Source organism: Spodoptera frugiperda, chromosome 23 (assembly GCF_023101765.2).
Source record: "Spodoptera frugiperda isolate SF20-4 chromosome 23, AGI-APGP_CSIRO_Sfru_2.0, whole genome shotgun sequence".
Classification (NCBI taxonomy): domain Eukaryota; kingdom Metazoa; phylum Arthropoda; class Insecta; order Lepidoptera; family Noctuidae; genus Spodoptera; species Spodoptera frugiperda.
Genome location: NC_064234.1, coordinates 13,431,869 through 13,451,735, shown reverse-complemented (window position 1 = coordinate 13,451,735; position 19,867 = coordinate 13,431,869). Strand labels below are relative to the sequence as shown.

Below are 19,867 nucleotides of genomic sequence, written 5' to 3'. Positions count from 1 at the left end.
CTTTTACTTTAGACAGCACAATATTAGGAGAAACTAAACTTTAACATCAACAATTTCCCTTAAATCATCATACATAATTAACCATTTAAATTTAATAGTAAACACCTGTCATCTGAAATGAAATCTCCTCACACGTTCGTATGAAGACTAATAACTTCCCCCGGCGTCGTTTATTAAGAAACCGCTGCACCCGTTGCAGTCTCAATAATGACTTGTCACTCGCGCGGTCGCCGCCATATTGTGGCGCCATCTTGGATTTGAGGCTTCTTCGCGCGCTGTCATTTCGCGTTTAGTTTACGCTTAGCTGAAGATTTATTGTTAAGAAATAATAATAAAGCAAGACAGTTTTAAATTTAATGTATTTGATTACATTACTAACGTTTATTGTTGCAATGTTATCAAATGAAAATACTTGGTGAATACTTGATAGCAGATTATTTAGAACATATACATTATTTTTACATTTTATTTAGATTTATTTTTATTAGAATTACATAATTATTTCTGTTTAAAGTTAAAGTTAAAGTTTTAGTTATTAGATATCCTCTGTCAATTTGGTTGTGTGATTTTAACACGAACATTGAACACTTTTAATTAACAATAGTATAAAGAATATATTGCTAAACACCTTAAAAATATTGACAGAAATAATCAGTACCAAAATGCCAGAAATCAGCACCAAGTTTCAACACAAAGGGTCATATCCAAGAAAATAATTCAAGAGTGTGACATTTCCTTGAAACAGCTTCGCTCATTCCTCGCTCGGATTCGCTAACTTCGCGAGACTTCGCAAGACTTCGCATGATGTGAGATTAACGCGCACTTTAATTACTACTTGAGCCACCAGTTTTCATAAACAGCTGTTTTTGATTTGTTTCTCGTCTGTGTTTTGATGGCAGCCAAGATTTTCTACTTTCACGTCGCCTTTATTAAATTAAGATGGTTGAATATAAATTAACATGGATAGTCTTAGCTTGAGTGCATGAAAGTAATGAGAGATTTGATGGTTTTGATTTAACTCTATGGAATTAAGGCTAACAAAGAAGTCAGGTTATGTATGTGTCAATATCTTTAACGTCAAACATGTAAAAGTGTCAGATATGATTGATGTGATATTTACATTTAAATGCAATTTATGTAACAGTAACGACAAAGACATAAAGACTGCTATAATATTATAGTCAAAGTCAAAGTAAAACCAGTTATTCCAATTAACCCATATACTTAGGTACTTCTGAAACGTAAACCAATAAAGAAATAAATAATAGTCTGTATTCTGTACGTCAGTGGAGTTAGGTGCTCGTTCCAAAGTGTAGCTTGACTTGAGTAATAATTGACAATAAATAAAAAGAAAACTTAAATTTCTTCACTCCCCTTTTCACAACTGAAAGAAAAGAGACGTGACATCTAAAGCTAAAAAAAGAAAAATCTTAACAAATTCATTAAAATAGGGGAATGAAACGAACTTGAAAGATCAAATAAAGAAAATTCCAACACAAAACGATAGCCTAGTCCTTTTTGAATACAACACAAGGCGAGCCTATGTCGTATATATCAAGTGGCCCTCACAAATGAAATAGCAACGGGGACAATTTCTCAAGACAGACAGCACTCTGAGGGACTGTGAGAGGTCTCCGATCCCTCCTTACCGTAATCTTGCCGATTATTAAAATCATATATCTTGAAAAAAGGTTGGGGTGGGATGCACTTGGATTGAGGGCTGCAATCCTGTATTTTTCTTTTATGCATAGCTTTTCATGTTTATTTATAAGTAAAGCCGTAAATTTCTGATTACTATTTATATCTTGGTTGTTATGTGAATTTGTTATGGTTTCTGATTAAGAGTAGTGTCGTCAGCAGGTTTGGTTGTTTCTTGTTGTAGTCTGCAGTGGTCGTAAATGATAATGATATCTATAAACGTTTAATGTGTTATTTTAACCTCAAGTAACTATATTTGTGTACCAATGTAGCAGTCAATTAATACAATCACCATAAGTAATTTTAGAAATTTTAAATTTCATTGCTAAGGTTTTCTTTTAAAGTTTCTGTCAGTATCTAAATTTGAAGTATATGTTCCTTCTAATACGAAGTAGGAATGCAATCAATTAAAATCAATTAAAAGTCAGGTTGCAATCAGTCAAATGTCATCCAAACACTAATGTACATTTCTCATCAGCCAGAGTTTAATTAAAGAACTTCATCAAAAAACAAAATCAGAAATGCTTCACTCACACACACAACCATCCAAGTAAACCTCACGTACTCAAAGGCATTCGTCGCGTTACAATATTATTCCTACCGTTCCCATTCCTTCGTTCACTCTCGTTCGTCGCTCATTATCATTCACTCACTCTCCACAGGGCACAGATAAGAAAAACGGCGAGCATTCGCAAGATTATCGTTGAAGACTTTTTTGCTGGGAATTTTTAGCAAAATGCCTGTAAATGTACCTACTTGTAGGGAAACAGAGAAATGCACGTTTTTATAAACTGGTTTGTTTTGTTTATCTACTCACCGAGTTCTGTTTTCATGAAGCTGAGTTTTTTTCTTTTGTTGGTCTTAGATATACTATTAGAATTAAATTCTTTGCACGTTTATTAGTCCAGTATTTAAACAACTGCATGTTGTGTTTTATAATGGAAAAGTTACTTCATTGTTAATTAATGTGTGTTCCATCTTCGGCCACATCTTCGCTTCTGTTCTGGCAGAAAGCGGGTTGGTGGCAAAACGCAAAACATATAAAAGCTAAAAAATAGTGATAATTTTTTCTTTTCAGTGGTTGCAGATACACTAGTTTTTACCTCTATAAATGACAACAGCTTTTTGAAAAACCATCCTATTTACGTTTCTTCACACACTCCACTCCAAATTCCTTCACCATACAACTTATAATTTTTCCCGCAAAGCTTAAAAAAAAAATGACGGAATTTTTAACGAACCAAAACACAGGGTGCTATTAAGCAACAATCTCGCAGACAGCAAAGGTCACGCCGCTCGTTATGCAGCCGAGCACTGCAATCTCGAGACGACGCCTCGCTTATGTGAGCCTGGTATGCAACCCGCTGTTACTCATATAGTGTGACACGTTTTTTCGTTTGTTTGTTTGTTTGTTTGTTTTTGTGTGTGAAGTGTTTTGGTGTTAAAACTAAACTGCGCGTTGGTGGTTTTTTGTTGCTTGGTAATTGTAGTACTTGTTCTTTAGGTAATACCAACCTTTCTCTTTTATTTATTTACTTATTCAATTTAAAGACATTAGATTATTCAAGTTAGGATCGAAATTAATAATCGATCACCATGATATATCATCTGCGTGACTGAGAAAATTTTAATAGACAAAATCAATAGGCATAAAGTTGCTCAATATTTTTAACAATAGTCACTTTTTGCTGTTTTAAATACTAATTACAAATAAATTTTTTAACATACACGTCGAGAATACTTGGCATAGATATATTCAGAAACCATACAACAACATAACCTTTAACCACACAACACCCAAAAACAAACGCTTAAACACATAACACGAACCGAAAAAACCGCCGAAAGTGCGCAAGAAACCACGATACCAGTTATAATAAAACAAGAGTTATGGCACGTAGGAACTGAAGGCGTATAACTCGGCAATATCGTGCAGGCGACATCTGGTGCCGACTTTATGAACTGACGATGTACTCCCAACGCTTCTTCTATTTCTATCAGAAACTTGTATGGAGTCACGTCATACTTTTTTTGAAATTTCCTTCTTCGATGGTGGCTTTTTTGGTTTTGTTACACGTTAGAAGGAAGTTGGATAGTAATTTCTTATGAACCCATAAGAAATTATATGTAAGCAAATAATAAGTTAAGTTACTATCTAGTAGCAAACCAGTATTTTATGTCAATATGTTACTTTTTTACTACTACTATGAGTTTCTTCGGAAGTTAAACGCATTCTGACAAATGTAATCTAAGACGTTACGTTCCCGAATATTATGAAAATCAAATGCATATTATGTTGCATTGAGTGTATCTATACTCAATGTTCAATTATTTGCTAGTAGTTAGTCATAAAGCATAGCAAAATATCTTAGATTACATTTGTCAGAAAGCGTTGAACTTCCAAAGAAACTCATAGTAGTAGTAGAATAGTGACATATTGACATAGGAAACTGGTTTGTTAAAAGTTAGCATCATATTAAAATTAGAGTAGCAACATGGCCAGAAGACTATAAACAACTCCTCTGAACTGAATAGAATTCATATACAATGCAATATGTTATTCTATCTAATCAAACTTAACCATATAATTCGACTAACATATGATCACAAACCACCATCTTCCGATACCTGTAGCAAAACAAAACCACGAACTTTACGAAGGTCAGCGAGGGAATCCCGCAAAAAGTATAAAACGTGCGATCGATAGGAGAGGGTAGGTCGTGGAGGGCGCGTGGCCGGAATTGGGAATTAGGGGAGGCTACAATATATCAGTCTGTTTGGGACTCCGTACAGACTAGTAGCAGTGAGGTTAAGTGTCGCACTGTTTCAGGTTGCGGATGAGCTGTCCTGTGAGAGCTGGTTGAAAATAATGGTGTTTAAGTAACGAAAAATACGTGAAAATGTAGATACTACAGTCTTAACTAGATTATTTAACGCAACGTCACGCCTTTTATCTCCGAAGGTGTAGGCAGAGATGCATATTACGACACGTAATGCTTATTGTGAGAATAATAGAGATGTTTTTATTAGGTCAAATCTTATTTCTCGCAATCTTGTGTGTTATAGCTTGCTTAATTAATTATCCTACATTTTACGATAGAGACAAGATTCAATATAATTATTGAATTGACAGGGTATCCAAAACATTTCTATTGCAAAAATGTTCTTTATAGGATACTGCATAAAGAATAAAATATAATGCGAAATATTTTACAGTAAAACTATATTGATAGTCCCGTGTAAAATGTCTTAAATTAATCCATATGGAATTAAATTGGCATCAATTGTAGTGTAGTAAAGGTACCTCGATACTTAGTGGCGACGTTAAGTGCAGGTCATTAGAAGGGTTATTTTAGGAAAAGGTTAAGATTTTAAACCAAAGTGTTATGATAATGGTAACAGGCAATAACTATTTTTGGTGTAGTTATGATTATGAGGTTTGGTTCTGGTTGTTTCGTTTGTACCTGTAGTAAAATAATTGTCTAACGTTTTGCTGTACGTTGTGTTGGTCGAGGGGTCTCTATTAAAGAATAAGGATTTTTGAGTCGCACGTTGAGCAAAGATTTATTAATGTTTTTTTTTTTTTTTTATGTTATTAATGTTCTAGTTTTTTTTTAAATTTATTAATGGACTTTGTCTCTTGACGGCATCGTCACCCAGTACCGTTAAAATCACTATAACTTATAAAAAAAAACTAAGTAGGTCTACATTTTCAATTTGTACAACATTTTTGCTCTATCACAAATTCACAACTCTAATAAGTAGGAGGAACAGTTTTTGATAATTTTCAATACCCACTCTAGAGCCCTGTATGCCATATTTACGAGTATCTATCGCCGTACACTAAAAATCTTCTTAAACTTCACCTCACCTCAGACAAACCAAAAAAAATATTTTCATCAAAAATAATAAACAGAAAAACTCAATAAAAATAAAATTGGCCATTGTTTATGTAGATCGCGAATCAGTTTAAATTTAAATTACATTGTATGCAAATGTGCTTCACCCCTCAATAGGGGAAGTTTATAGTGTTTACCCCCTCGTTTATAGAAATGAGGTGTGGTACCTAGTGTGTTCCAACCCTTGGAGAAAATATTATGTGTCAGCTGATTATTACTACAACAGCGGCTAGCGGACCGCTGTTACAGAGGTCCCGGTTTAAAGGAGGAGTAGCAAAGGGGTGGTTTTTAGTCAGTAAGAGTCTGACACAATCACCCAAGGCGTAAGAAGTCATTTGATGTTATTCTTCCTCAAAAATAAAGCTGACTTTAGAATCAGTTTAGGCTAGCAGTCACCTGAAGATCAAAGGAAGTGTTAAAAGCAAATAATCATTTTCAGCTCCTTGCCGTTCACTACTGGACATATTATACCTACAGTATGTCCAGCAGTAGGCAAGCCAGCAAGGAGCTGTATTTGATTACCTCTAATTAGGAAGCTAGATACCTTTCTAGAACATGGTATCGAAACAACTACACACCGTATTATGTGAAAGACCTCACTGTAAGTACTGGTTGCTTCCATTCCTTCAATTATATTATGCCATGCAAAATAACGGTAAGATTCCTAGTTTCCTAGCAAAACGAGCATCCAAGAGACATCAGAAGACACAGAAACAAAAGGAGACACATCTGAAACATGTCATCTATTAAAAACGTACCATTCCACACTCAGGGCTAATTGCGAGCGTTTCAACAAACATAGAAATGAAATACTTATACGTTAAACAATTTGAAACTCTATCTCTACACTACAGGGTTTAGTTTCGGAAATTCACTTCTGTATGAACCGACAATGTCAGGGCGTTGCGACAAAGTTGTATATGCGTTTGTTAAAGTAGGAGTTAGAGTGATCTATACGTTATTGTAAGGTGTTATGGTTGGTGTTTCAGTGATTGTTCGTTTGGTATGTTGGTGGGGAAGATGCGACAAAGATGAGGGGTTGTTCCGTTTAATTTTCATTGACAAGTGGTGCCGTGTTGCAGTTCATAGGTTATTTTGATGATATTCGTTTCGAGGAAGAATTTCGACGTTTATTGAGAGAAGGAGATGTGTATTTGAAAGTGCTGTTGTTGCTAAAACAATTTACGTATGATAAAGGCGTTGTATAAGATATTGTTCAACTATTTTATTCATCAGAAACTCCCATCAGTTTTTGTTATTGGTTTTCAACCACTCTAACGTCCAGCCGCGCACGGCATCCGAACCGCGCGCGACTCGCAAGTTCGTCGTAACAAAAAACCTATATAGCTACTGAACCGTAATGCCTAGAATAAAGAAAAGAATACCAAAAAAAAGATTGAAGAATACTGATCAATCTTAACGATATTTTAAAATCTTTAGTTAATCTTTAAAATACAATAAAACGGGTTAAACATGAAACACAGAAAAAAAAAACAGAATTATTTCTACCTTTTTAGAATATACGGCACAACTATTGCATATTTTATCAATAAAATATTTTTACAACAAACTAGACTCATTACCCTTTCTTTTGATGTATATATGATTATATTCGGTTAACTCTAAGTATTGTAATTAAATCGAAAGAAAACACTACTCGTAATTTTACACATCAAAAAACCTGAGGAACACATTGACATTATTATGGAATCTTCAATGAATTTAGTATATTTCTCTTTGAAAAATGTATTATTTTGCTTATTACGAAATGTATTTCGATATTTTATATACTATTGTAATGCAAAGTATGTAAAATATGTATAAACAAAACTAAAAGTGGCCAACACCAGACCGGCCATTTTTTTCGAAACAACAATCGTTTGAAGTTAAAATTAGACTAGATTTATCAGCTAAAACTGTGATATTTGTACATCATCGTAAAGCACAAATCTTCTAGTTTATTTTGATGTATAACACTTGCAAGATAAATTAAACAAAACTGTAGTATTTACGACATAATTGTTGGAACTCACAAAAACACTTCAAAAACGAGTCAACTAACTTTAAAAATTTATATTTTGTTTGTCAAAGCATATTACAACGCCATGTCTTATTTTTTCGTCGAACAATTTATTCAGCTGTATAGATAATCAGTCAAAACTCACCAAACAAGACCGTATTTTAAACTAGAGGGAGTTAAACAGAACTCGTCACTTTGGATACTATAGTATCCATGGACGTTAGAGTGGTTATTACATGTACATAGCATATATACCTTTTTGTCTCGTAGTAGAGTTAAGAGGTAATGATAACTTTCAAAAACTGACTTTAAATTAAACACACACAACATAATAGCTTCGATTAAATATGTGATTTAAAAGCAATTCAAACTATAAACACTAAAGTGTTTATAACCAGAAAGCAACATCACAAAGACAAACTGTCTTTTCTCAAACAAAAGAAAACACAGACAACTTTTAAGACTTACCAAGAAAAAAAAAACACTGCCAAACAGACAAGTATACCTACCTCCTTTTAAAACAAAATTCTTACGCTACCCAGCGACAATTTCCAAAAGCTACTTAAAGTAGAACGAAAAATTAAAAATAAAACCGTCCCTGTCTGATATCATAAACAGTTGTTTAATAAAAGTGCTGCAGATGTTCCCGAGCTACATGTCTGCCCACCCCTCTTCACGGTCCATGGCTTACATTGAAATAGTGTGTGTTTGTATTTATGTGTGTATTGTAGTTGTTTTATGTATGTATCTTGTTATGTGTAGGTGTCATTTTAGTGTTGGAATTTGAGACCTATATTATCAGGTTAATTTTTTACTAATATTATCACCTAGTAGTAAAGTTAGAACGAACATTTTCTATATAACTTTTACACAATAATCAAAAGAGCAAAACGAGCAATTAGTATACACTTATTTTTTGAGGGGGGAAAATCATCCAATGACTTCTCCCGCCTCGGGCGAGGTGAGAGGGAGTGTCAGACTCTTACTGACTAAAACCAACCTCGTTCCTTCTCCTACTTTTCGACTCGGAACCCAATTAGTATACATTTGAACTTGTACTTATATTTAGTGTTAGAAGCTATAAATATCAAAATAAGAATTCTTTTTGATGAATTTTGTACTGAATCTAAAAATTTTGATTCAAAATCCCGACAAACGTGTCCTTTGAATGTCAAAGCTAGAATAGTTCGGCATACTTTAAGACCAAAAAGACGTAACTGACCGACAAAATTGAAATCAACAAATAGGCAGACCGTCAAAAAGCCAAATAACATTAGAATCTAGTACAAGAACACCCACATATAAAATCCTTTGTCCCAACACCGTTACATAGAAACAAATTACAATTTGTGGGAGGGATCAGATACTAAGAATGATCCAAAAATAACCGAACACATCTTTACTCAACACAGAAATAGACAAGTCAACACAAATAGAGCACAATATGTTTCTAATTATGGTTGAATAATGACAGATATGATTGGACTATTTAAAAAGCGTGAATGGGAACGAAATGTAATCAATTTCTCATATATAAAAGCACTTATTTATAGAATTAGTACGAAGAAGTAGAGATATATTAAGGACGACAGTTGATACGACCTTTGCTGCGATTTTCGATTTAAACAAAGGTGGTAAGAAATTTTCGGATATAAAAGTGCCACTGGTTGCAAAGAAGCTGAAAGAAGATAGACTCTTCTGGTGGACATGAGACAAGAAACGATGAAAGGGTTCATCATCATCATAATCATCAGCCTTGGCCTTGGCCACGGGTTCATCATCATCATAATCATCAGCCTTTAAGTGGTCACTGCTGATCAATAGCCTCTTCTAACACGGAGAAGGTTTGAACGTTAATCACCACGCTTGATCAATTTGGGTTGGTAAGGGTTAGGTTAGGTTCAGGAAGAAAATACGCCGTTTATGTTGGAAATAAAGTCTTATTACGTTACTATTAAAATGTAATTTTGGTGTTAGTTCTGTTTTCTCCTCTGAATAACACGTCAATACCAGCATTTCCAATAACATAACACCAATTTACTTCAATATCTACATTATAAATTCTCACTCCAATCTCAGCACTAATTCTTCTATAAATAGAGTTTAATGTTGTACTAATAGCAATTTAAACTATAACGTAAGAACACATGTTAGTCATTAATACATTCGGTAAGCGGGCGAGAGACTCACGTACTGGAGTGGCGTTTTATCTACTTTCATATAAATCCTCTTGTATTATCTTAATGGTTATGTTCCCTTAGTGAGTTGTTTACCTGTGTTAGTTAAGTAGCTTGGTTGGATTAAAACTATTTTTGGTCTTTTTAGTCATAATTATAAGTTGCATCCATCACGATAATCAATGTGTCCATGACAGTCTACTGGCTGAACTATGAACCTCTTCTATGTTATCTCAATAAATTAATTATAATGCCAATATTTCGATATATTGGTCAAATACCCAGCGCCACTTAATTACAAGATATGTACATAAAATGGTAAGTGGGTTTTAGATCGCATGTTTAAGTTTTAATGTTACTAAAAAGCAATGCTGTTCATCTCTGTCAAACACAGTTCCTTTGTCAGCCCTAATGATAAGCAAAGATACAGTAAAGATGGTTAAATAAATTTTAGAATTCTAAAAACATATTTAGGAATTATGTAGCTGATGAGCTCTGGGCAAAAATTTGTTATAAAATCTACATTGTTTCCTCTATAATATCCTCTTATGGATATTGTAAGACTTCTCCCTTAAATTTCAAGACACAAACCCTACCAAAACGTCGGCTTTTCACGACTGCACTTGACAAGCTACACGCGGTGTGCGTTACATTCTTGGAAATACATAATTACATGTTCAAGAATGTCCTGTCTAAAATTACGTCTAAAAATGTTCCTGGGGGTAAAAAAACAAGGGCTAGGGAGTTTCGGGTAACAAATAAAACAGACAATTAGAGAAGAGGGGTAAGAGGGTAAGGGTAAGTTGAGAATACTATGCGCTCGTATCGAGTTGCAATGACATCTTAATTTTGTACGGTAGGCGTGAAATTAAAGTATAGGAATTTTGTTATAAGGATAAGCGAAAAAAAGGGCGTGGGGTGTTAAGAGTAAGACGGTTTAGGGTATAAAGCAATACGTGTTTTCTTATATATTTTTTTATTTTGTATAGAATTTTCTTCCGTGTCTATTTTTGTGAATGAGGAAGAGTTGTGAGATTAAATCTTCTGCTCTATCAGTTTGATATTAACATATCAAGGCTCTAGGGTACTTATTGTATTATCACGTGTTTGATATCCATTATGTAACTTGTGATTGAATTCTCTTTGCATAAATATTGACTCTACTACTGAGATAAACTCTACTACTATTACAAAAGTCACAAAGCTGGATTTCTTTTGGAGAAATTGGACAGTTCGAGGATATCTTGATGTGCTGGCATTTATTCAGTCTGGTATCGAATATCTTATTATTTTTAGTCGAGCGTTCACAGACCGTCAAACGAAACGACAGCTGCTTCAATATTTTACTAGAAATATCGAATAACACTTGAATTTTATTGATTTTCTCTCCAAATTAATTGTGGGAAGAGTGTTTTCGGTACAGGGAAATGGTTTTAAAATAATGACACTTCGTTTTTTTTTCGTATGATTCTTTTAGAGATGATAATTTTATTGTGTTGTTCGCACATTAAATGAACGTGCGATTCAGATGTTTATTTACTTCATCTATGTTAATTGATGTTGGCCGTATATATTTAATTTCCAAAGTGAAGTTATCTCCATAAACCAAAACAAATAAGTAAATGAGTAGGCTGCGCGAATTCGCCGCTTCTGCGCACGCTGCTCATAATCAAGAGTCCCTCTGTGACTCGAAACTAGTAGAGCTTTTGATCGTGATTTTTTTAGTTAATTTAGTATGTCTCACGATAGCAATTATGAAAAAACAATCATAACATCTGTATTATTAGAAATAGTTTAAGTACTATAGAGATAGGTACCAAACCTACACTATACTATATTATTTATCCCATGGATATCAACTATCTAGGCACAAGGAAAGCGGTCATGAGCATTTGATGTTACCCGCTGTATCTAAGGCACATTATAGTCAACTGCATAGGATATGAGACAAATGAGGCTCAATTGTTTACAATTAACGGAAATTGGTCATTAATGATGGAAACACGTGCAGCGGATGACGTCATACTAGTTGACTGTAATTTTGTGTTAGTGGTTGTTAAGTGAGTGAATAATGTCATTAGAAAACTATTAAGACAATGTATCTCTTCGTGCTTTTTCTTTTTGAGGTAGTTTTTGTCTGTTGTAGAAGTGTTACATTATGGCTGTTAGTGGTAACATGAATGCTTTGGATTTTAGGAAAGAAGTCTATTTGTGTGTATGTTATTTGTAAGTGTAGGTAATTTGATTTTTTTATTTAATCAAATGGAAAATAATATAAGTACCATCTACTTATATGGATGTTCTTTTTACACGCACGTAAAACTTTTAAGCAAAAAACAACATTAAGCCCAGTTTACCTATGAAAATTAAATATTAACTATCTATACTGCTGTGAACTGCCTAGCGGAGCTTCGGCTCGAAAAGTAGGAGTAGGAAAGGGGTGGTTTTGAGAAGAGATTTTTACGGGTGAAGTCATTGGATGACTTTTCCGCCTCAAAAATAAATCATAGCTACCTAAAACTGACTAAAAACCACCCTGTTCCTACACCTGCTTTCCGAGTCGAAACCCCGATAACCCGCCAGGTAGTCCGTAGCTCCGGGAGCTACCTATACCTAAAACTATGTGGAGTATATGTATTTCCGTCCATACACAATAAAAATACGACCAAAAGGCGACACTTAATACACACATAAAATCATGGCGTTTTTCTTCAAGTTTGGCCAGGAACATAACATTTTTATGGAGCAGATAAGGGTGGGACAAAGCTTGGCTATCACGATCGTCAAACGAACACATGTCTAATGATCTATGTGATAGTATCTCATAAACTCGTATCTCCCTTGTGCAGCTGTTCGGCTGTTTCAGGGCTGTCGAAGTTTAGTTTTGTATTTTTTCGTTTTCATGAGTTTCATGATCTTTTGGTTGTTTTTGAATATGTGGCCAAGTTGTGTAAAATAAATACTTATCGAATATTGCGTTATAAGTTGCAATAGCAATTAGTATTGGAATTGATAGATTAAAGAAATTTATTATGGATCTGTGTTTTTAAAGAAACTAGTAAAATAAACACGTTCTTCTCACTTATAACGAATTTATTAGTACTTACAATTACACCTAAACTGCTGAATTGATTTTGATAAAATTTTATAGTAAACAACACATAAGCTAGAAGAAAACTTAACATAAAATAAAGAAATAATCGTAGACAAAAGTCTTTCCAAAAATATTTTTACACCACCATCGTCATCACCAAAAATTCTTCCCGAACCCCCATATTGATGGTGTTGGGTTTATTATTTATAAGTTTTACGATGCAAGGGGTGTTCCTAAATAGACACGAGGTGCCTTACGTTCCGAAGTTCACGGCTGAATTCAATTATAGTTTGAAAGATTACTAATACTTGTTTTAAGAACTAATAGTGTTGTTACACATTATAATTGATAAGCTGCTAATAGGGAGGTGGCGAGAGATCGGTTTAAATTAGGTAATCGATTGTGTTTTCTTTTTTTTTTTTTGATGTCGACAAGTGAGCTTTCTTGTTTTCAGTTTAATAATGAACGATTTTATAAAAACTAAGATATTTTATTATAATTTAAAACACTATGTAAACACTCAACCTAGATACAAGTTATTTACCACACAGCCTCCGGTATAGACTTGCAAATGCTTACAAATTCTACTCGATATGAGAACCGATGAATCGATATAAGATTACCGATTATGAATATTGATGACGCGACGTGCGATGTTAGTGAAGTAAGCACGTGACTTAAATATGAGCTGGAATCGATACCTGGGTATAACGTATAGGATTTCTTGGTATAATAATATTATGTTACTATAGGAGATTTAATAACCTAGGATCTAGGAGCTAGGAGTTGGTAAGAACACTTACAATTTATAAATTCTCTAGTATCTTTGGACTGACCTGATGCGTTCAGCAGTCGCATTTACGACTGCTGTATAAAACAAGGCATTATAATAAAAATATTAGTGAGGAAACTTAACAGTACTTCACTATTTTCATCAAAATAAAAAAAAAAAACAGTTCCGCAAAAAAAAACTAACTACTAAACCACAACTACCGAAGTCCATTTAACATAAGCACCGACATCGATGAATCGGTATAAGATTACCGATTATGAATATTGATGGTATAACGTGCGATGTTTGCGTAAAGCGCACGTGCCGACTACTCGGTTTGTAATCGATATCAATCGGTACTGCCCGTGAAATATGAGACATTTCTGTTGGTATCTTTGGATGTAGTTTTTCTCTATGTTTAGTAACTTATCGTGGAATTTGAAAATTCGTTTAGAAACCTAGAATTGGCATATCTTCTGTCAGAACTATCGTACTGTTTTGTATGTTTTACTATTTGAATAAACATCCTCAATAATATGTATGATCCAATGCCAAGTCACAAGTGTACGGGAACTCACTACTGCTCACTTCCAGATGTCCTTACAACAATGAATCGATTTACGATCATAGATTACGATATGTCCTGTTTACAAATCGATACCTTTGATCTTAATCGATTGAAGCTTTGCTGTGAATAGTAATCGGTATCGTAAAAAGATGTTGAGAGATGCAAAGACATTGAATCAGCTTTAGTAACACATGCACAATGGCTAATACCAGTTAAAAAATTACCCACATAAAGAATAAAAGAAATATATTGTTTAGAGAACTATATTGTTTAGTTGAAATAAATGTGAAGTCAAAAGAAGACATTGGGGCCAAATTCAAACAATAAGACAACAAGACTTTGCCTAACTGAAAAGATCTGAGACGTAACGGTGAAAAACAAAACAGAAACCTTAGTACGAGTTTGCTTTACGTTTAACGAGATGGAAACGAGAGCGCGTTCGACGCTCTGCTTGGCCGGTGCGAAAGAACCAACCAAGGTAAGGAATCGCAAATACGTAATGGATATCAAACACTACGTTCGATTCCATACGCAAACATTGTATAGATTTTCTTTCAATGACAAAATAAAGCTCGTAGATATCATAGATCTAATACAAAAAACTGATACCAAACAACTTATACATTCTACACCTATCTACTCCTAAGGGACACGGAAACGATGCAACATATAACCTTCTCAATTCAGAAACAAGGGTTTAGAATGATGTATCATAGTTTATCATGCACTATCACGGTGTGGGCTGTTTTATAAATCGACGGTACAACGCTACTTTCATACAAATAGGGAAAGGGTCGGGCCTACCACACACTACGTGTTCCGAATAACAAGCTCAAATTGTATAAGGTAGGTAGCTGAGTAAGCTGATTTGGCAATTTTAGTCTTAGTTTTTTTGGTAAAATTTTGAAAGCTGTTACGTCTAAACTACTGTAACACATTTTATTAGTTAATGCGACTTATTAACTGCGGCACACAAAATACTTTTGTAAAGGAAAACATACACCATAAAACCTAAATAATGAACTTTAAAACCACACTAATAACTCTCTAATTCCACCACCAGACACAAAATTTAAGCACGTGCATACAACTGATACCAAAACTAAACAATCTGCCTGGTATCAATTTAGATGAATTTACCATAGTGGATCATGCACTATCACGGTGCCGGCTGATTTATAAATCGACGGTACAACGCTACTTTCATACAAATAGGTCGGGCCTACCACACACTACGTGTTCCGAATAACAAACTCAAATTGTATAAGGTAGGTAGCTGATTTAGCTGATTTGGTAATTTTAGTCAGTTTTTTGTTAGATGCCGCAGTTAAAATTAGGCTTATAGGCCAATCGGTTCAGTAATAGAAATCGTCTGATGATAAGCGTTGTCCATTGACACCAGCAACACCAGAGGAGTTACAAGTAAGAAGCAGTAAGCTCCTTTTTTAAAAGTTATAAGACTTCATTCCGTTTGTTTAGATTACCATCTTATTAACCATAATCATGAAATTTCTTTACCACCAAACCACAAGATCATACTGTAAATACACATGTAAACAAACAAGTCTACAGTACAATTTGATAGTGATAGGGACACCTTGATCGGAGTTCTACTCCCTCTCACAATTATTTCCCTCACAATAACATTAGAGTAATACACCTCCGACTAACAGACAGACGTACAGACTGTATCAGTGTTTTTTAGACCGCAATAATCCTCTTATAGCCCTCAGGTACAGTCGTCGCCACAAGTCTTATGATACGGATTTTTGTAAGGCTCAGAGTTAATGTTTGTTTTCGGAAACTGAGCTTTATTATATTTGCGCTATTTGTGAGATATCTTTAATATATGTGTCTAATAACACTTGGAATAATGAAAAGAAAAACCTTAAAATTTTCATCTTTAATGTACACAAGACAATGAAATACATAGTTGATACATAAGGCAAACTTAATGCCAAAATATGGCATTATCGTGTGTTGTTTATATGTTGTGTAGTAAAAAAATACTGACAACACTGGATGTTCAATTGTGCAAAACATAATATTTAATATCATAAAATGAACGTTCTTTATCTTAATTTATTTTGAAATATTAAGCAACATTTTCTTTCACAATTAAGTATAAAAAATAAATCTAATCACAGACGAAATCAAAAAGAAAAATATAACACGAAAAAATACTTTCTCCAGATTAAAAACAAATCACAGTACCTACCACAAACTCTTCGAAACTCCAAAAACGAGGAACCACTTTCCTCCCCGACTGTACATTTACAAACGAATTTGTTTTCCCTCTGAAGTCTTTATATTGAAGCAGATGTTCTTTCACACGTTTTTTGATTGACATCGGATATATTTTGAATTCGGTTCACTCGTTACCATCATTGAAACGTCGGAGGAAAATTGGAAAATTCCCGAGGATTTCAACACGTCGAGTTAAGCTTCGGAATATTGGACCGTCTGTTACACATTTATTATATTAAAATAAGCGTAAATTGTTTGGCTATTGTCGCGTTGAAATGAAGCTTATTGCTGAGTAGGACTGTTAGGAACATAAGGAAAAAGGGAAAAGTCTCGAACAATATAAAACAATTGACACAGACACTATCCCTTTTCATCCCAAACTACGAAAGACGCAAAATAAGCGCCGTGCAAAGCACCTTTTAGTCAACAAAGAACCTCATAACCAATAAATAGATGGACGGTACGGTCCAAAAAATCCAATTTCAATTCGAGTCCCGGACAAATTGGGTCAAATCTATAACGGACTTTGGACCGTAAATCCCAAAGTTCGTATTCCCGAAAAGTTACGGTCGATCGGCCAATCGGACGAGCGCTTATCGCCATCCAATGACACTGGCCGATTACCGTGCCGTACCGTAAATTCGAAATTGGAACTCAACTTCGTTAATTACCGAAGTGAACTCGATAGGCATCGCTCGGCGGAATACCGATTCTAATTTTTGATATTAAATTATCGAAATGAGAATTTTGTATTTTTTCCTTTAGATCCCCGGATTGTTCGAGTTTTATCAGGGTCGTGTCTGTTAAAATTTTGCTCGAATTGCATGATTCGGCGTTTATTTACGGAGAGGATTTTCTTTTTGTTGAGAAAGTAGATAGCTTTGTTTTGTTACCTTTGTAATCTTGGACGGAAGCAAAAATTTTGTGAAATTTCCTTAGATGTTTTCCTTTTAGACTATACAGAACGGAAAAGTCAACTCAAAAGGCTATTTTCATGGCTGATATTATCATTACAAGTATCTCTCATAACAACATTCAATTAAGCAATTGGTAACGTTACCCAAAATGTCTACATTACAGATAACGACTAAGTACCATCGATACGACATAATTTGGCAATAAAATCGATTGTAGTTCTCGATTTAAACGGCTCATTAAATCGAACAGTGCCATAACATCGGTTATCGATATACCATCGACTCGTAAACGCTAAATTGGAATGGCTTTATCAATTTACATGATGGTTATCAGGGACGGAATTAGGATACCTAAAGTTTACGAAGTACCAACACATCTAGTAACTACATATAGTCACGCCTTTAATCCCCGAAGGGGTAGGCAGAGGTGCACATTATGGTACGTAATGCCACTGTGTACACCCACTTTTCACAATTTATGCTGTAAGTCTCATGTAATATAATAGGTGGTGAGCTTTTATTGGGACAAGCCCGCCACAACCTCCCATACCGCTGCAACTCCTGTAAGCCAGGATCTACAGTAGATACCACCATGAAAACACCGGAACACTGAAGTCCGGCGCTGAAGGTGGTGAGCTTATTGCCATATATCGGGCACATTTTCAGACTCCGTGCGACCACTGAGAAATTTTCGAAAAATCGAAAAAAGCTCAGTAATACTTCACCCGACCCGGGAATCGAACCCGAGAGACCCCTTGCCCTCGCACTTGCAACCACTCGGCCAACGAGACAGTCACACGAGGCAGACATCGACTAGTGTAACTCCTTTATATATTTAGACTGCACTAGCTAGCTAGTATGCAACCCATAGAGTATTACTAAAACATTAATGACATACATTTACAAAAAATTCACAGAATATTTTAAAATGAGTCTGATGAGGTCCCAAAACAAAACCGAAACAACCAACATTACATTTCATATTACTGCTCAACAAGCTAAAATTTTGTACTAACTAATTAAAACTTAAAAAGCCGAGTGCGTCCCTGACAAAAATCACAAAAGTTGCCAGTTATTACGTCTCGTCACTATTAACGAACCTAATTCGGATACATTCGGATATATTCGTGTATTTTCGACAGATTGTTTGCAAAAGGCAATATTTTAATTGGTATTCCAGTTTAATTATCAGCTGTTGTGTCCGCAATCTCGTTAGTGGTTGTTTACCGTTCAGCGAATTATTGTTGGTTTGTTTTCACACTTGCAAATGTGATTTCGTTTGCAATTTCTCCTTTCCTTTCGCGCAATTTTTGGCGGACGAGTTTGGGTTACATCATGGTCGTTTTTTGGATATGAATACAAATTTGGTGTTGACGGGATTTGGTTTGTTTTATGGCTTTGTTTTTTTTATGTGTTACTGTCGTATGGTTGCTTTGATTGTTCCAATGAATGTTTAATTTTAATTTAACTTTGCAAGTTTTTGCGAATTTATTGTCGAGGAACTACATATTTTTGGCTTGCATTTATGAAACGTAGCATATGTAAGGCTCACCTGAACGTGTTGGTGAAGTTTTTAACTGACAAGTATTATTAACATTAAAACTCATTGATAGTTATCAAATACTTAAAGAAATCTGTTTACAATTCACATTATCAATCTCTGTGATATGTTCTTATACTCCTGCTTACCTGGTAATTTCACGCTGGGCGGCATGGAGCTTGGCAGCGAGTCTTGCCGCGTCAGCCTCTGCGACGCGCGCCCGCGCCTCCCAATCGCCGCGCGCGCGTCTCTCGCGCTCCGCATCGCTGCGGGCAGCACCCTCACGCTGTGGACAAGAATAAAGACATTAGTTTTAAGAAATAGAACCAGGCTAGATAGAACTGTATCTGAATGTATCAAGTACAGAAATAAGTACAGTTGTGCAGTTTTTTCCAATGCTTTTGCGTTCTGTACCTACATATAACTCTGAGTTCAGGAAGGAAATCTAAAACCTTAACACATTAACCGCCAGGGAGGCAAAAATTACGCTAGCGAAGTATTTGTCTTCAACAGATATTTGTTGGTAGTCAAAGTATTATTGAACCTCTTTATAATAAAGAGATTTAATTGGTACTTGGGTAAAAGATCTCCACATACCAAATGAGCCTACCAAATTAAAAGGACTCAATGAAACGATGGAAATATTCACAAGAGTTTTGAATACCAAACTCCCACGGACTAATAACTGAGTAAACTAAACTGTCAAACTACTATCGAACTAGCAACACGTTCATTTATAACTAAAGCGAACGCCTGTCAAGATCCTCTCTTTAAAACAATTTCAATTTCCTATGAAGAAAATCTTCATAAAATTCCGTGAAACTTTAGCACCAATCTTGCTTACCAGCACATCTAGGTACTCTAAACTATCCAATGCATTCTCAACCTTATTGCTTTAAAATGCAGCTGAAAATCTTTTGAAGGTTTTTTTAATT

The 19,867-nt window shown here is 34.8% G+C and overlaps 1 protein-coding gene across 10 annotated transcripts in view; it reads right to left on the bottom strand.

Annotated features, from left to right (window-relative positions):
• The window catches only part of LOC118267214 (uncharacterized), a 383,867-nt gene that overhangs the window by 127,731 nt on the left and 236,269 nt on the right, over window positions 1-19,867 (bottom strand). For all 10 annotated transcript variants that reach the window (XM_050703322.1, XM_050703321.1, XM_035581062.2 and 7 more), the window contains one exon: window positions 19,082-19,218. In XM_050703322.1, coding sequence (XP_050559279.1) covers window positions 19,082-19,218 — 137 coding nt within the window. The remainder of the gene's footprint in view (window positions 1-19,081; window positions 19,219-19,867) is intronic.